Source organism: Akebia trifoliata, chromosome 14 (assembly GCF_017979445.1).
Source record: "Akebia trifoliata isolate Shusen 1 chromosome 14, ASM1797944v1, whole genome shotgun sequence".
In the NCBI taxonomy this organism is placed as follows: Eukaryota; Viridiplantae; Streptophyta; class Magnoliopsida; order Ranunculales; family Lardizabalaceae; genus Akebia; species Akebia trifoliata.
In genome coordinates this window covers 29613164-29633451 of record NC_141388.1, presented here as the reverse complement: position 1 = coordinate 29633451, position 20288 = coordinate 29613164, and the positions used below count along the sequence as shown (strand labels likewise).

General features: G+C 32.7%; 1 protein-coding gene across 1 annotated transcript in view; it reads right to left on the bottom strand.

Annotated features, from left to right (window-relative positions):
- The window catches only part of OEP80 (outer envelope protein of 80 kDa), a 35423-nt gene extending 27972 nt beyond the window's left edge, over positions 1-7451 (bottom strand). Inside the window, exon 1 of the mRNA XM_086423956.1 lies at positions 6668-7451. Coding sequence (XP_086280082.1) covers positions 6668-7255 — 588 coding nt within the window. The 5' untranslated portion in view covers positions 7256-7451. The remainder of the gene's footprint in view (positions 1-6667) is intronic.
- Positions 7452-20288: the final 12837 nt, after the last annotated feature.

Genomic DNA, 20288 nt, shown 5'->3' with positions numbered 1-20288 from the left:
AAGACAGTCAAAAAATCAAGATTTCTTGAAAATCAAGAACGTAGAGATTTATGGGTGGGATTCAAGACTGAAACAAAAAAATTGTCTGTGTAGGTGCTTAAACAAAGAGAATAAGGAAATTAAAAACGACAAAAAAAAAAAAAAAAAATAGATTTACCATGTAATCACCCCAATGATTCTTATGGCATCACCAAGTTAAAAGCACCAACATTCAAAGAAGAAAAACAGAAGCTTCTGTGATTTTTTTATTCAATAATCTGCTATAAAATAACATAAGGATGTCTTTAAATACTAAAGAAAAAAATCTAAAAAGTAGAATACCTAAACTACCTTTAACTTAAAGATGAATATTACAAAAACTACACTAATTTCTGTAACATCATCTCTTTTAAATTTTCAGTCTAAATAAAATTCATAAAAAGACATAATAAAGTTTTGTTTTTTGATAAGTGTAATAAAATAAAATATAAAAAAAAGACATAATAAAGTTATCAAACTACCCCCGGACATCTATGCTAAGACCGTGGACTAATAAAACATAAAAATAAGCCTAAATAATATCACTAATCACTAAAATAGACTCTCCAAAACCCTAAAATAAAATAAAACTAAACCATATCCCAAATATGCTAGGCCCACCATCTAGGATGTCCCCATCAAGAATAAGGAGACTTCAACTGCCGATCATAACTATGTTAAGAAAATCGCTTTAGACATACGAAAAGGGGTGTGAAATCCCTTGCAAGACGATTAGTAGTGAAAAAGTAGGAATGTACCACTCAAGATGAGAGTCAAGCATTCAAGAAGCCCATATGGGTGCGGGGTGTGGAAAGATATTTAGAATGGTTGGAAGATTTTAGGAAATGGGTCATATAAGTTGTGGATCAGAAGAAAGGTTCAATATAGGAAGTACCTATGAATTAGAGATGTTCCTTCGAAGTCCCAATTTATTACCTTTTTGTTGTTATCCCTAGGAATGAGAACTCTCCAATGTGAAAGAAAAGTAGGGATGAACTTTTTCATCCAAACTTTCTTATGTTGTGTTTAATCATTCTCATAAGTCCAAAATCTCATGATCCTTCCTCTGGGGGTCAAAAATTCCTTTGAAAGTAGCATCCTTGTTTTTCTCACACAACCTTAGACAAAATTCTAATGATTAATCATTTAGTAATCCTATCGTCATGTATTTTTATGTCATGGGCAGGGCTAGTAGCAAAATCATAAATCATCTCTTCATCCATCGTGAAGAAGTCTTCGGTATTTGGTCTCATTTTTCTTCTCTTTTCAACATTTGTTGGGCCATCCCTCAGTTAGTTTTAGAGTTGTTTGGTAGTTGGTCAATCTTCACCTTTGGTTCTTATTATTCATATGTATAGGACGTGTGAGAGCAAACTGGTCTTTTCTAGTTCCACACGTCCCACTTAGTATAACCCTAATTCTCTATATAAATAAAAGAGAGGAAGCTCATAGAATATGTTTTTCTATTGAGTCTCTCTCAATGCTTCTCCTCTAAATCTATTTTTCTCTTCTAAACAATAACATGGTATCAAAGCAAGATTTAGATCTTGAAGTTTAAGAACCTTCTCTTCTCTTCCTATTTCCCTTTCTTCTTTTTCTTACTCTTCTTTTTCGATCTACTTGGTATTAAAATCTTAGGCTTCTGATTACAACCTAGAGTTTTAATTTTCTAGTTGGTGAATACTCAGAGTATGTTTGAAGTTGGTGTTTTGTAGTTTGGTGATGCAAGTTGTGGTTTGGTGGTATGTTTTTTCCCTAGGAGGATCTAGTTTGTGCATCTGCTTATTGCGATCAGGTTTATGATCAGATCTGCTATAAAAAAAACAAATCTGATTGGTATTTTAGATTTGGTTTATTTGGTGCAATCTGTCTACTTTAGAGTGATTTATGTTGGAGATGAAGTCCAACGTTCTATCTCCTCCTGAGTTCTTTAATCTTCAGATAACCTCGATCAAATTAAATGGAGATAATTTTATCCCTTGGTCGAAATCTGTTGAGATGTTCCTCACTGCCAAGGGAAAGTTGAAGTATCTGAAAGATGATCCTCCTAAGGCCGACGATCCTTACTATTCTAAGTGGGTTCAAGAAAATGCTCAGATTATGACGTGATTGTGGAATTGTATAGATTCCACCATTTGTGTCAACTTGATGTTCCTATGTTCTGCGAAGGAGATTTGGATTCAGGTTGGCAAGATGTATTCTTGAGTGAATAATATATCTTGGATTTATCAGTTGGCTGAAAAATTCTTTTCCATTCAACAAGGTGACCAAAGTTTACCAGCATATTACTCTCACCTTCAAAATATACAAAACGAGTTCAGTGTATATCAACCCCTTACTACTTATTTGGCCGTACTAGGTCGACAACGGAAAGAGATAGATGTTGTTCATTTTCTTTCTGGTTTGAAATTTTAGTATAATTATATTAAATCTCAGATTTTGACCAGTAAAGAGTTGCTTTTACTTACTGAAGTTTTTTCTCGCCTTCAGAGAGCTTCTATTGACGATTCTGGTGCTACATCATTGGTGTCTAAATCTGACTGATTAACATTGACTGTTTCTGAAAATACAAATCGTGGTCGTGGCCGCAGTATTGGTTGTGGTAGTGGTCATGGGTGTAGTGGTAACCGTGGCGGAGGCCGTAGAGGGAGTCGTGATTCTAGTAGTCGTGGTCTTGGTGCACGCAAGAAGTGTACTCATTGTGGACTTGATGATCACTCTATGGACTTCTGTTGGGATTTACATGGTCAGCCCACAAATTGGGCCAATCAAGCTATTTCTAATGATATTAATGGTGGTGGTTTTGTTGATCCTCCTCATCAGGTGGCTTCCCATGCAGATATGGTTACTATCTATCATGATGAGTATTCCAAGTTACTTTATCCTCCTCAACCTGGTGCCTTGTCCTCCAGCACTGCGACTCTAGCTCACTTAAGTATATCCTGTCTTGCTTCATCTTCATCCCCTTGGGTCATATATTCAGGAGCATCAGATCACATGACTAGGTCATCAGGTGTGTTTTCATCCATTCAACATTCTTCATCTTCGTCTCAGTTTGTCACTCTTGCTAATGGTACTAATTATAAGGTTTATGGCATTGGAATTGTCGTTCCCTGTTCTACTCTTTCTTTATCTTCTATACTATATGTCCTTAAATTTCAGTTTAATGTCCATCAGTAAGATAACTCAATCTCTTCATTGTTCCGTGACATTTTACCCGTCATATTGTGTATTTCAGGATCTAAAGACGAAGAAGACAATTGGTGGGGGAAATGAATCTGGAGGTCTCTATTATTTAGATGGTGGTGGAGGTTCGCCTGCTCTTCATACCACAACCACTCCGCAACAATGGCATTGTCAACTTGGTCATCCTTTACTCCTCTTTAAAAAAGATGGTTCTCACTTTGAGACATATTTCTATTTTAGATTGTGAGTCATGTCAGTTGGCTAAACATCATCGTGTTTCTTAACAATTTAGGTCTGTTATTAGAGTATCGAGTCAGTTTAATCTATTTCATTCTGATATTTGGGATCCTTATAGGATTGTTTCCCATTGTAAGTTTCGGTATTTTGTTACTTTTGTAGATGATTTTTCAAGAATGACATGATTTTATTTAATGAAAGATCATTCTAAGTTATTTTCTATTGTTAAATTGCTTCATACTGAAATTCAAACTGAGTTTGATATGCAAATCAAGTTGTTCCGTAGTAATAATGCTAAAGAATAGGATTCTAGGCCTTTGAATGACTATCTTTCATCTTTTGATATTATTCATCAAACTTCTGGTACACGCACCCCTCAACAAAATGGTGTTGATGAACGTAAAAATCAACACCTTCTTAAAGTTGCACGTTCTCTGATGTTTCAGATGCAAGTTCCCAAACCTTACTGGGGGATGTGATTTTTACAGCATGTTATTTGATTAATCGTATGCCTATGTATGTTCTTGATGGTCAATCTCCTCATTATCTTATGTTTTCTTCAAGTCATTTATTTTCCTTACCTCCACAAACATTTTAATGGTGATTTGGAGGAGGAAGTGTACATGGAGCAACCTCCTAGTTTTGTTGCTCAGGGGGAGTCTGACATGATGTGTAAGTTGAAAAAAGCCATTTATGGCCTAATCCACGAGCTTGGGTTGGGAGATTCAATGAGGTAATAGTTTAATTTGGGTTGAAACAGTGTCAAACAAATCATTTTGTGTTTGTTCGAATCAACTCTTCAGGGACTATCATTCTGGTAGTTTACGTTGATGATATAGTCATCACACGTAATGACACTAATGAAATAAAAGAGCTGAAAGCCTTCCTTTAAACACAGTTTCAAACAAAAGATCTTAGCAAGTTACATAATTTCTTAGGGATAGAAGTTGCAAAATCCAAGAAAAGTATTAACCTAACTCAAAGAAAGTATGTTCTTGATTTGCTTGATGAGACAAATATGTTAGGAAGTAAACCTATGGACACCCCAATGGACCCTAATTTAAAGTTGATCGTAGACAGTGGAGAGTTGTTTGACGATCCAGGAAAATACAAAAGATCAATTGGTAAACTTAATTATTTGACTATCACTCGTCCAAATATTTCTTTTACAGTAAGTGTAGTAAGTCAGTTTATAGAAATGCCAGGGGTTCCACATTGGGAAGATGTTATTTGGAATCTTCGATTTCTTAAACGATCTCCAGGACGTGGTTTGTGATATAAGTCCAAAGATCATTTGGACTTAAAGGGGTATTGTGATGCTGACTGGGCAAGTTCTCTATTTGATAGGATGTCTACATTTGGGTATTGCACTTTTTTGGGAGGAAACTTGATTTCCTGGAGAAGTAAGAAGTAAAATGTAGTTGCAAGGTCTAGTGCAGAGGTAGAATATAGAGCAATGACTTTATGAAATGTGAACTAACATGGATTAAGAATTTTCTCAGAGAATTGAGTGTTAAGATAGCTACTCCTATGCGATTATATTGTGATAATCAAGTTACAATTCAAATAGCTTTCAATATAGTGTTTCACGAGCAAACAAAGCACATTGAAACAGATTCTCACTTTATTAGAGACAAGGTTTTATGTGGGGAAATTAGTACACTGTTCATGAAGTCTGAAAATCAGTTGGCAGATATATTCACTAAGGCACTTAACTGTAGTTGCCTCAATCTTATTTGCTCCAAGCTAGATTTACTTTATATTTATGTTACAGCTTGAGGGAGAGTGTTATTTTTTTTCTTTAGTTTCTTTTATTTTCTTTTTTTTAATAGTTTCTTTTGTATAGTTTATTTAGTTTATTTCCTTTAGTTTTTTTTTTTCCAAGTTGGACTTTCCAACTTGAGGGGGAGTGTTATTGGTATGTATAGGACGTGTGGGGGCAAACTGGTCTTTTCCAGTTCCAAGCATCCCACTTAGTGTAGCCCTAATTCTCTTAAATAAATATAAAAGAGGAGACTCAAAGAATATATTTTTCTATTGAGTCTCTCTCAATGCTTCTCCTCTAAATCTCTCTTTTGCTTCTAAACAATAACAATTCTGAAGGAAATATTCCTAGGAGGATGCTTACTTTCACCATATGTATTTAGAATGAGAAGAAAACAAATTCCTTCAACGCGATTGAGAAGTCTACAAAAAATAGATAATGAAAGTTAAGGCTTACCTCTTCTTCTAGTCAAAGATTCATTTCATATTCAAGTTATTCTACTTTTTGGTTTCTCCTCCAATGCATCAATCTTTCCCTATTTCTGTCATTTGGGGTTAGAAAATTCTTTCTAAAGTAACTTTTTTCGGTTTAGACATCTGCCCTTGACAAAATTCTAACTATTGATCATTTAATTTCTTGTGGCAAGATCATTATCAATTTATGTATGCTAAGTTGATGGTGAAAACGTTAACCACCTTCTCCTCCATTGCATAAAATCTCTTTTGGTCCCTATTTTGTTTCTTCTTCTTTTTTGTTTCATATGTGTTGGACTGTGCGCACTTCTGTGTCTAACCATTTTGTTAGTTGGCCTTCAATGCGTTTAATGTTAAATTTAGAATCCTACTAAGCATGATTCTCACTTATCAAAAAAACAGGCATAATTCGTTTTTCTATTTGTTGGTGTATATGGAAGGAGAGGAGAGGAATGCTAGAGTTTTTTAACGAAAAGAAAAAAAAAAAAAAGGACGCACCAACGCAGTTGAATAGATTAATAAAGCCTATGAGATAAGTAACTACGCATACCATAGTTCAAAATTGGGTAGAATTTTATACATTCTTGACAAACTCTACTACAACCCCAAAGAGATAGGGGCTTAACTGTCCACACCATTAACACCTAGGCCCATTTGCTGTATTGGTTAGGTTGGTATCAGAATCAGCGCCACATTTCAGCTTTAAGACCTAAAAGGCCATTTTATTTTATTTTTTTCTTTGGGGGTGGGGGGGAGTAATTAGAGAGAAGGGTACCAAAGTGGGCCATCGACCATGGAGTTCGGTGGAGTGCTAATACCTCCAAAGAGATAAGATCTTAACATACCACACCATTAATGCCTAGGTGATTTTGGTGTATCATTTAGGGTCATATCAAACTCTAAGTTACCACAATCTACCAAATGTTCTTTTTTGATTTATAACTCATCGAGAATATTGTAAACAAGATTAACAATAAAACCATTATACCTGAAAAACCAACTGAATTCCATCTCGTGTGTCAACTGCGACAGGCATACACGAGCAGAAGTATCCACGTTCCATTATCCGATGAACGTCCTCTTGGACTTCACGCACAGTAAGAGCTGAATTAGGACGACAAGCCTTCAATGCCGCTGCTGCCTCCTCTTCAAGGTCCTTCCTTTCAAGCTCCTCGCCATCCTTGTTTCGGATCAAAACCTCACTAATCAAAACCCTCTCTTCAAATTCTCTTCCATGCCGACTCGTTTTCGAGCCCTTCAATTGATGATCTTTACCTTCCAATGATACATTCTGATTCGATTCCTCTGATCGAACCAGAGCCAGAGAAGATGAACATAGAAGAGAAGATTTGCTGAGGACGTGTTGAGATTTTCCACGATTTATAATTGATAAAACAAAACGATTTATTGTTTCTCTGGTTTTGTTGAGATTTGAAGTTAGGGTTTGGGAACAAAAGGGGAGGTTGGAGAAGATGGACAGAGGATGATGGATAGAGTAAGGCGAGATCTTAATTGAAGACGAGATGAATCGAATGTCTTCATTTTTCGCCATTATCGACTGATTTTGAGGTCTCATAAAGGGAAAATTTCTAGGGTTTTGATGTGTGGAGGGATAAACCCTAGTTTTCCGCCATTTTCGAATGTGCTGTGCTCTTAAACATTGAAAAAGCAATAAATTGTTGCAACTTGCAAGCTAGAAGCGGGAAGGCCCCAAATTGAGAATCTGAATACACGTGGCGTACATGCATAGCTTCCATCAAGATATCAATCAACCTTGTCGCAGAAATAGAAATGGCATCCTGCAATCATGGTTCCAAATAATTTACCAAATCAACTTTTGCACTCTGTGGTAATTATTGTTATTTTTATATTTTTTTTTAAAGATAAGAAGGGGGAAATTTGATATTTTGTCACATAATTACGATTAGCATTAGTTTAATAATAGTATGACTATCTAAGATTCGATAGGGAGCATGGTTTTAAAACTCATTTTGATGTCTCGTCTTGCCCATGAACGAGAATAAGTCGTCTCGGACGAGTTTTCTAGTACATTTGAATCATCTTGTTCAACAATGACAAAAATGAATCATGATTTTAAATCCCATATGGTATGTTGACTTGTCTGTCCATCTTGTTGATGGACGATATCGAGACGTATCGGACAAGTCATCTCGGTCTCGAACGAGGTTTAAAATCATGATATAGAGGAGATCTTTGTAGTACTTGTTTTTCATGAACTTCCTGGTAATAGGTTCGAGTGTCGAGTGTTGAGATATCAACACATCAATAAAACACTATATTGCACCATTTAAATTTAAGAATTCAATGACAATTCATTTTCAAAAGCTTTGATATCCTAGTTTTAACTTTTAAGAATGAGAGATTTTATTGCCACACCAACTTTTGCTAATGTCATCTAATTCATATGTAAATTATCAAAGAATAGCATATATCTTGGGGTGGCATTAGCAAAAGTTGAATTCCCAATAGAAACTTTCTCATAAAAGATTTTTTTTTCCTCTTACACATGATCTATGCTCATAAAATTAGAGGATTTTAGTGTTGAGTTTGAGAGTGATCGAATTAAGTTTATAAGAAAATCACGGTAGAAAACTACAAGGAAAAAAAAAAACTGTTCTAGAGGATCTACTCTTAATTTGATAACATTATAGCCCTTTAGAGTTCATGTACTAGATAGGATTTATAAAAAAATTCAAATTAAATTAAAAAAATTGATTGATTTGAAAATGAACAGCCAACTCCCTAATTTAAAATTAAAATTCATTTAAAGTTTATGTACTAGAGCTTGATTTTGTGTTAACAGAGTTTGGTAATTACGAAATTGGAAAGAGGAAATGGGTTTCAATAATGAAGATAAAACATATTAAAATCTATCAAATACTACAAAAACACAAGCTTTTAACGACATATTTTTCGCAGTGGCCAAAATAGGCACCACTATATACTACAAGAAAATGAAATTTTACCAAGGCTGCTATATGTTCTTTGTTATTAAAAAAAAAAAAAGACGACATATTTTTCGCGACGGCCAAAATAGGCACCACTATACACTACAGGAAAATAACAAACCAAAAAAAAACCCGTGAAGCTACGATCGTCTTCAAGTCCTCCCGCATCTCTGTCTTCGAGACATCCCCCATATCTCTCTCCCTTCTAAGTTACGAAGGTATGATCATCTTTGAAGTCTTCGAGACTTCCCCCAATCTCTCTCTTCCTTTTAAGTTGCGATCGTCTTCTTTGAGACTTACTCAAAGTCGTCATTGAGGGTTTCTACCATCTCCCTCTCTCTTTGACTTAGAGGATTTCAAAGGATTTTTCGTGTTTCAGATCTCACACAACTACAAACCACTCGTAATTGTCATCGATTTTGGTTTCTTCATTGTTTCAGATCTCATAGATTGTGAGTTTTTTCATTTTTTTTTCTAGCAAACCTGGTTTTGAAACATCGATTGTGGATTTTTTTTCATTTTTTTTCTAGCAAACTTGGTTTTGAAACATTGATTGTGTTTTTTTCATTTTTTTTTATTTATAGCAAACCTAGTTTTATTATTTTAAAGCATCAATCATTCTTGCCTTCCATAATTTATGAATTTCAATTGTGCGTATCCGATCAGATGTTGAAGGTTTAAAATCCTGGTGAGTCTCTCTCTTTAGTTTCAAAGCATCAATCATAGGGTTTTCAACTTTAGAATTCTAAATCCATAAAACCTAAATTACTGATTATATATATTAGTATACAACATTAGTTGAGATTAGGATACTTCAGCTTTGATTTCAACCTCGTTTTGGATGGAATCAGATTGCAGATGAGTTTATAGTTTAATTTCAGTTTAAAAGACTTAGATTTAGGGTTTCACTTTTTTTTTAATTAAATCCTAATTTCGATTTAATTATTTGTTTTAGCGGTCCCTATTCTTGTTTTCCTTTGAATCTTCTGTGAATATCCCCAATTGGACTAACCAAGTAAGTAATTTCTTGTTTGTAAAATTGTTTGTTTTAGTGCGTCAGATTTATCAAATTTGTTTTCAAATCCCTTCCTATTTATATTTCTTTTCCTCTCTGGTAGTTCTTTTAATCTACATTTCTGTAGTTTCAATTACTCTTTAACACTAAGGGTCAAATGTTTATACGTTCTGCTCTTCACACTTCTTTGTAGAAAATGTGTTATGTATTAAAACCAGGTCTGTTGGGTATGGGTTTTTGGGTGTCAGGATATGCTATGCAAATCAAAAATTTATTTGTTTGTCTTGTTGAACAGTCTCGAATTAGAAATTTTGTTGTTTAGGGGTATTGATTGCACTTAGGGGAGGTATTTAGTTAGGTTTATGCAAGGAAGATGATCAAGTTGTGACATATTTAGAGATTCTATAAGGCACAAAACACTCTACGTATTGAACCTTAGAAATAATACACATGATCTAAATCTCTCTTTTAAGAATAGCAAAGTATTTCTTGTTTTTTCTCTGTTATTGGTAACTTTAGCTGTCTTTATTTGCTCATTCTTTCTTTTGTTGGGTTTCAATGGAAGAGAACATGTTATTTTGATTCAGTTCTCATCTAGGTAGTTTAGGTCTCACCATTTTAGTCTTCCCATTAATGGGTTTTAATGTTTGGATGATTTTGTGATTGATGGTAAATTGATATTTTCTTTCTTTCTTCTAGTAACTCAAGTTGTCTTAATTTAATCCTTTTTTCTTTTTTTTGTGTTTTAAGTCTGTCTCATTTGGAATTTTTTTTATACATGAAATTGATATTTTTGTTCCCCATCAAACTTGCATTGAATGACACAGCTTGTGAAAATTAAGATCAATTGGATATCAAACCACTTTTGACCCAAAGCAGTTTGTGTTCCCTAAATTATGTTTTTCTCAAAGATCTCAAGTAAATGTGACTTTAAATTTTAGTGTATATGTGCATGCGTGCTTGCATTACTAGTTTGAATGACTTACCCTAGCTTTGTGAGTCCTGAGTCCACCCAAGTGGAACTTAAGAGATCAAATTTCCAAATGTAGATACTAGGGAGTTGGATCAACTGACCTGGCTTCCTATTTGATCAACGAGGCTAAGATCAGCCAATGGATTCTCAAAGAGACCCATTATGAACTTAACCCTCAATACCCTCCTCACAGCATCATCAATGCTACTCATGGGGATGACATTGTTCTTCACTAGGGATGTCAGATCGTCAATCTACTCTTGAAATTTGAAGGGACATGATTTGTAACACAAAACAAAAACTAGTTTTAAAAGAAATTCTTCATCTTTGGTAAGAGATCAAAATGGAATTTTGGTATAATAAAAAGATTAATGCTATCTTTAGCACCGATGAATCAAATGTTCACAGTTACAAAAAGTAAACCTCCAAATCAATGGAGTGGATAGCAATAAAGGGTATGTCATAACTTTTCTGCCCAAACACATCTTTGGGTAATCTTTGTGTGTGTGTGTGTGTATGTGTGTGTGTGTGTGTGTAAGCTAGACTTGAACCCATGACACAAAAAGGCATTATAGTATGTCAACCAAACCAAGCCATGGGTCCAAAGCCTTACCTGCGGGAGCAAATCGGACCATTAACAAAATAAGAAGATAGTAAGCCTCCCCATATGGAGATGCATTGGATTAAGTTGGTTTTGGGATGATGTAATGCTTCTGTAAGCATTGTGGAAATAATTGTGCTAGGTTGGGGTATGAACTTAGTGAGAACGTACCCTGTCAGTTTGAACATGATGAGTACACATGTAGTAAGTTGTTCCCAGATATAGATGTACATTGGATTAAGTTGGTTTTAGGATGATATGTAACGGGTTTGTCAACATTTTGGGGATAATGTTGTTAGGTTGGGTGACACAGTTACAACTTTCCATGTCAGTTTGAACATGGAGGGCACTCGAGTTTATTCTCATATGATTGTAGTTGCCATTACCACTCATTCTAGAATGGGACTCTTATCTTTATTTTCATATGAGTAGTCTATTCTTCAAAAGATCTATTGGACTATGGACTTTTATCTTTATAACTATTAAACTAGGTAGTAGCTATAAACACAAGGACAAAGTGTCCATCATGGTGTAGTTTTGAAAAAATATTCAAAAAATTTGTCCATCTCATTGTTCTATCTCATTGGATATATGAAAGGAAATCTTTTTTGCTACAAAAACTAATTATTTCTAGTTATATGAAATGTTACATGAGTTTTAAAGCATGCACGCACTTAAGATGTCTATATATCTTTGCTTCCTACATGGGCCATAAGATATTAACTTGTGATAGTTAAAGCTGGTGGCTTCTTACTTGATTGGGTTCTGGTTTTCAGTTATTTTCTAGAGCAGTTCTGTCAAGTATATTCTTTACCACATGTCCACGTAGTATTGGGGGTAATTTTGGTTCCCTAGTTGCAATAGAATTCCATCTTAGCAAGCTCCCTCATGGTGTACCTATATAACCTTTTCTACACCATAAAATGAACATCTTATGGATTCAAAGGCAACTTCCATAGAATCTCATAATAGGAAGCTAACGTGAACTTTTTTTTTATGGGTGATGTGAAAACATCAAGAATGGATTGATCATAAATCTTCAATGATACACTCACCAGGGATTGGCATTTTTTTTTTTTTGCATGCTAGGGTTGTTGACACATTGAAGATGAGGAATTTGGGTTCCCCAAATCATTCCCCCCCTAAACACCCTTTTGAAAGATGGTGTTGTGTCTCCCTCTTATAGTGTGTACTTAGACCTCTGACATGACTAGTTGTAAATAGAGTGAATTGATCTGCCATATTCGGTGATTTGCTATTTCTTAAATTCTCTTGGCACATAATAGGTCTAGCCTTCTTTTATGAGGTACTCACATTTGCCTAATAAACTTACCTAGTTTACATTCCAGTTTATATGTCGCTGCAAAGAAACTATGTTGCAAGTTTCCTGAGAATTAATTATTGTGTGATCCTTTTGTTTTATAGTTTTATTTTTTTATATTTTTTCCTTGGTATATTTATAGTGATTGTTTATAACTACATCTACTCAAAGAGGATTGAACCTAGTATGTGCTGGGTTCGCCCATTAGTTTGCTATTTTAGGCAAGTTTTTATGAATAAGGCACAACAGAACAAATTTCCCCTTCAATAAAGTCTTGACAAACATAGTGGCAAAAGAGACAGAGATGGATTTGTCTTAGTTTAAATGGTCCCAAGTGGTTGTGGAGGAAATTGACATAATTGATTTTGCAGGTTATCTATGTGAAACCTGGATGCAAAGCTGATCTTGACACGCTTATCCAAGACACTATTCGTTTTACCACCTCAATAAAGGCAGGAATGATAATACTATGCACATTATTCTAAAATTTAAAACAAGAAATCCAATGGTTTGGATAATTGCATATCCCAAGGATGTATCACATATCTCTAGGATAAATCTCGATCCTGGACTTCCATGATTTAGCGTTCTGGATTTCATGTTTTTATATGAGTCATTTTTCATGAGTCCATCAATCCCAACTCATTCCATCAAATCCCAACTCATTAAACTATTAGATATCTTCTTGTTTATACAATTTTTTTCCTTGAAACTCATCATAGTTAACAACTCGACATTGCAAAAGACCTACTCTGACTCATGTGAGAATGTTGAACCAAGATTGCAGTGTAAGTGTTTTAAATTGTTAGGAGTTTGACATTTTTTTATTATACACACCAAAATTATCGCGTGGCACACCTTTTCTTGTCTACTAAAACCCTATAAATTTGTTATATTCTATCCATTGGATTTAACATCTTTTCATAATTAATCAGAGACCCATCCCTCACTCTTACATCGTGTTATAACCTACAAATGCAAGTTCATGTGATTCTGTAAATAGGTGTGCCTTGTTAACTTAGTGAGGGAAATATCTTAAGCCATGTAAAAGTATCATTTCTTTTTAAAGAAATATTTAGTTGTGATGGACATTTCGACAAAGTTGGGCTATTTCGATATCTTGGATTCTTTTTTAAGTTTAAAAATAGTTTCTATATACAAGAAATTCTATAAATAGTAATGAGCCCTTATTTGAATACATCAGGTATTTGTCTATAGTTTTTTCTGATCTACTTAATATGAATAACACTATTACAGATATTGGTGGAAAAAATGAGACTTCTCTAGACTTTTAAAGCTAAAGAAAATAATCTAAAGCATGTCAACAAGGATGAAATACAATGAACACATGGTTGGACTCTGATATGTTATCTTAGTGTCTAGTGCAGCAACTTCTTGCATTTCCTTTCATTATAACTTCATCAAGGATTTCATTTCTAAGTGACGATGACTTATAAGTAAAAGGGCCGGAGATAAACACGATTCATTGATTTAATTAATTTGACTTACTAAGTAATTGTGTTTAATTAACATGTTGTATAAAAATAGGTATTTAATTACAAATAATTTTAAAATAAAAGAAATAAAAAAATATAAAAAAAAATCTTATTAGCGGCAGTCATTACCGCTACTATAGGCATTCAAATCGTATTTATAGTTACGGTAATAAAAAATAATTAGCGGTGGCCACTACCGTTACTATAGGCCTCATTTCTATCTACAGCGGCGGTTTTTGACCACCACTATAAGGGTCCATATGATTTTTAGCTACCCCATGAAGAGTGGCGTTACGCTTGGCCATCGTTATTGATAATAGTGAAAGTATTTTTGGTATTTGCGACGATTTTTGACCCCCGCTAAAAACCTAAAATTTTGTAGTGAAAAGAAGATGAATAATAAGTAAAAAATAAAACCTATAAATTTGATTTGAGACAAGAACAAATACTTGAATTTCAGAGTCTAGGTTTGATCTTAATCACTAAGCCCCCATCATAGTTAAATATAAATAGATACACCCATTAACCATGCAGCTCCCCAAAGAGAGAGACTCATTATTCCCATATTGGAGAGAGAGGAAAGGGATAAAAGAAATAAGGAAGTTATGTGAAAGTTTTCATCTCACAACACTTTGTATCATTCTTACTCGAATAATGCTGAAGTGACCTCAAGATTGTACCTCATATCTCACTTTCCTGGTGTGGAAGTGTGTAGGAACCATAGATGTTTTTCATCGCGATGGAAGTGAAAAAACATCTAAGGTTCCGTTTATTTATGGGTGGGCCCACAATTTATTATACAACCAAGCACCTCAAATCTGAAAATGTTCGAAAAAATTGCTATTACGATGATTTGCAGTGCAAGCAAGCATGAGGCCTGACTTTGTAAGAACAATGTATATTTATTTTGTTAATAGCATTTTAACGGTTTATTTTTATTTTTAAATAACTTATTTGCCAAAGATGTTTATTTTCTTTGTAAATAGTTTTGACTTTGTACGATCTTGTTAAAGATCATTTCATTTTGGTAACTCACCCCATTTTTTAAGCAGGTGATTTAGACATACCCTTTCACATTTTGGTGAATATTTGAGACGCCCCTTGTTCTGAAACTGATGAAATGCCCTATTTGTCCTCTTACAAAAAATGACCCAAACATCTTCAATCTCTACCCAAAATCCTTTTATTTTTTTACCCAAAATTAGTCATCTTCAAGTTCTTCGACCTTGATAGTAATTTATTTTAAATATATTCAACCTTATCTTCAAACAACATCATTTTTTGACATTGCCTTCTTTGTAGAAGACCTTATATTATTCTACCCTAAATTCCATCATTTTCTACTTTCTCAAAGTCTATTTGTTTTTTCTTCCCTGAACTAATCATCTTCAAGCAATTCAACATCTATGTTAAATTATTTTTTACTCTATTAAACTTTATTTTTCATTCATCATTTTCAACCTAGCCTTTAACCCTTTACAAAACATCCTATTTTTTTAACCAAAAATTACATCGTTTTTTTCTTTTTACTTCTTAAAAACTCTCACCTTGCCTTGGCCCTTGAAGTTTAAAGTAGATGTTAGAACTCAATAACGTGTGGCCCATTGACTAAAAGATGGTATCTAGGCCCTTTATTCCCATCTATTTAAGTGGACTGGCACCTCATATAGGTACGCACAAAACTTAAGAAAAAAATTAGGAGAAATAGGGTTCGATTGTACAAACCAAATGAAATCCATATTTTTTTAGTTTTGGTTTGGTTATACAAGCTCAAAATTCTAGATTTTTTTATTATTTTGGTTCGGTTATACAAACCCAATAAATTTCAGATTTGGAAATCATAAAATTTTAAATTTCGATTTACAATTGGCAAAATTGTGAAGATCATATTTGGAATTATCAATAACTTTATCAAATCATTAATAGTTTGATTTTTGTTAATTTTCTTATGTTATTATATTTCCATTGTTTTAATATTTCTTACTCATTAAGTTTCCATTAATATGACCCTACACTTATAATATTTTTATATAATATTATTATATTGAAATATTTTGAAGAATAACCTTAAAGTTTAATAACATTATTTGCCAATTTTGATATACATAAATTCTATTAATTTTGTAATCATCAAAGTAGCCTAAATTAGTAAAATTTATAAAATGTCTAATTGCATTAAATTTTAATCATCGGGATGACATTGAAGAACAATAGTATTTTCAATGGCAAACTCGGGTTAAGTAAATGGGATTAGCCTAAAAGATAATTTTATTTAACTAATTGAAATATGGATAAGGTAATATAATTTACATAAATTTAATAGAACTAGGGTTAGATAAATTATACTAAAAAATAACAAAATTGACTGAATAAATTATGTAAATTATATTAACCGTATAGGGTAACCTAATTAGATTATTACCTTAAAAATGAGTGAACAATAAATATACATAATTTAACTCAAAGGGTAAATTTAGATAATATTGGTAAGTTCATCATTATCAAATAAAAATTTCAGGCACTTATTAAAGTAATGTTTTTATTTAATTTCAATTCCTAGCTCATTGCACTCTTATGCTTTAATTGTCTCGATCCTTATTGGATTTAATTTTTCAAATGGTATAAGCACATCTAATTCATTCTAGACGTTCAAGATCTCGACCTAACATTTATTTCTGTAAAACCTACGGATCTCACTAGGGATAGTATGACAGAACAAGAGAATTTTATTCATGTTTGTGAAATATTGAACAAGCTCAATTTGATGTTTATGAAAATGATGATCACTAACAACATCAAGACATCTCTACTATCGATTGACAGTGCATAGGAGTATTTAAAAAGTGTGGAAGAAAAATTCAAATATGTTGATAAATCTCTTGCAGACACCTTAATGGTTGAATTGAAAACTATGAAATATAATGGGGCGTGAGAAATTCAAGACCATATCCTTAATATGACTAAAAATGTTACGAAACTTAAAGTATTAAGAATGAGCACAAATATTACTTCTTAGTACAATTTATTTTAAATTCTCTCCCAATTTAATTTGGTTCCTTCAAGATTTACTACAACATTAATAAGAATAAGTGGAATGTGAAAGAACTGACTAGTATGTGCATTCACTAGGAAACAAGATTAAGACATGAATGAAAACAATCTACTTTTATGATGATTCAAGGAGTAAGAAAGAAATGAGAAAAATTAAAAAAAATGAAAGAAAAATTTATCAAGAAAAAGTAAAGTGTTTGAGAATGCAAATCAGGTTGAATGGAGAAACAACAATAGTGTTAAATGTTACTTTTATTGGAAGACTAGACACAAAAAAAGACTATGCAAAACATATACATTTGTTAAAAAAGAAAAGAATGTTTCCTTCTTTGGTATGTTATGAATCAAATTTAGCTTAAGTACCATCATATACATTGTGGATTGATTCTAAAACACAACTCATATTGCAAATTCAATGTAAGGATTCATTTCATGTAAGAAACCAATGCAAAGTGAAAGTTTATATTCATGGGAAACTATCTCGGAACGCAAGTGTTAGTTGTGGAAACCTACCACTTGGTATTAAAGATTGATCATCGAATAGATCTGGAGAGCACTTTTTATGTTCTTACTAGATATATGAATTTTATTTTTTATCTAAATTAAATAATTTAGGTTATTCGATTTTTTTTAAAGTGAATAAATAAAATTGTTTTTACATTTAGTTTTAGTTGGATATGTGATATTATTTGATAGTTTATCTAAAATTAATTTGAATTATGATTATGCTAGTCTTTAGTTATCTCGTATTTGAATAATTATTTGAAATATGGTTTGATAAATGAAATTTTTTTCATCTTATGACATAAACGTTTGTAGATACCCCATTTTCGCACTTACCTGATTAATCAACTTGTCAACCCGATTGCGATGTTTTCTAATGATAAATGAATATTTCAATATTTTTATTTATTACTAGATGTGTTTTCAAATATCAGATGAAATATTTCAAACAAACAAACTTTAGAAATCACATTACACTAAGAAAATATGACCCACAAAAAAATAGTAATCATTATTTTTAGACAAAAATAAGCTTTATAAGAAAAATCATCAAAAAATGCTCAAATTACCAAAATATCATTGACATCAAAACATCCCTAGAAACTACATTACGCTTAAGAAAGCCTTTTTGAATACATAAAATAACAAATTAAATCAAATAAACTGTTTCGTCAATTTCGACAAAATTACGAAAACATCTTCATCAGGTCAACGATCATTTCACGTCGAAAATCCATAAGCGACACAAACCAATACACTTATTGAATTCCTTACGAAAAACTAATTTCAAAACATAAAAAAATAACATCTCAATGCAAAAGTCCTCTTTGAAGGTAAAATGATAATTTTTCAACCTTAAAATTCAAAATTTTGAAACTAATAATTAAAACATTAATTAACGTAATGTGAAATTTTAATAAATTAATTTAAAATTTTGAACAAATAAAACCAATTAATTAAGCCCATAAGTCAAATTTTAAGTAGTGGTTCATTTACTTAAGTGGGGCCTACATGATATTTAATAAAGAACCCTCCACCGGGACTTAAAAAATTTAAAATATAATTTAATAAAGAAACCTTTATTGAGGGGTTCTTCAAAAACTTAAAAAAATCCCCATTCTACATAAGTCAAAATTCAAATTTTAAATAAAACCTAATTGAATCCTAATTGAAATCACTTAACCTTATTTCTAAGAAACCTAATTAAAATCCTAATCTTCAAAAAACTTTTTAAAAAGAGGCCTCCACCACCTAAATTCGTAAGTTAAGAAAAATCATAAGAAAGAGAGGTCAAAAATTCTCCTAAGATTTCCAAAAACATTAAATCTCAAGTTCCAAGTCTATACCTAGCACTCAAACCTTATTTTTTCACCTAAAAAATACCAAAAAATTCTTAAAACACCTCAAAAAACCAAAAAATATTCAGATGTAGGAGAAGAAAACATCATCTTGGATATCGAATGAAGATTTAGCGATGGAGACAAAAGCGAGAAGATTCACACGAGGAATGCTCTCCGTCAATTTTTGAGGGAATCAACCATTGCAATTACCTAGGTAAAGAAGGTAATCTTTTACTTTTAATTTTTATGTCGTTTTATTTACAATGTAAAATTTTGAGAAAATAGATACCAACGTTTGCTAGATAGGATTGGTGCCTAACACCTTCCAATCCTGTAACGTGATCCCCAGACCCATTTTTTTTTTAAGTTCAGTACTTTTTATCCATTTAAAATCATGTTTCATTTCCTAGACCGTAAAACTAGATGTCGACTCCTAAAAAAGACAAAAAATATATCCGCACCCATGGATCGAAGGCATTTTTAGTGGCGACTCTGCTAGAAATGTTTGAAAATTAAACTTGAAAAATCCCAAATTGTAGTGCATAGCAAAATTGGCTTAAATGTTTTTTTTTAATTTAATGCTTGTTTAATTCTTTTGGTATAGTTGCAAATTATTTGGTTGCTTTTATTGCTTGTAAGACATTTTCTTTTTTCTAAGGTCTTAATTAAGGGTCATGTGGGTCGCGTTTGGTGACCCATAATAATTTAAAATTTTCAAAAAATAATGGAGTGAGGATATAGGATCTATGAAGAGGGAAGGGGAAATAATTTGTGGGCTACTATAAAATAAATAAATTTTTTTTTCTTATATATATATTCTGCTGTGGTCGGTATCAAAAAAAAAAAAAAAAAAATTTTATCTTTAGTTTTCCCGCCCTGCAACTCTTTGTCATCATCTTTGGCGGAGTGTAATAATGCCAATTTTTGTTCTTATGCCTTCGTTAACCCCCTTCTTCAAATCTCTCCTCTCCACTCATCTTGTCCTTCTCCATCATCATCTTCTTTCAATGGAGTCATCAATGGCCACGTTATCGAAAAATCCCACAATGGGTTCTTCAATGATGGGTCAATCCTACAATCCTCATTCAAACCAAACCATACGCGAATCAACTTCAACATACCCTGTTAAAATAGATGAAAAAATATATCCAAACCCAACAATCTATCATTATGGATTCTCAAGGTTTGGAGGATTTCAATTTTTTCCTGTTTAACCCATCCCATGTTATCAACGACCTATGTTTTAATTTTTCCAATGAAAAATCGCTGATTTAAATCGAGTTCATCTACAGATCGCTAGTTTTTATTCTCGATTTTCCAATTTTTCCAAAAATAAAAT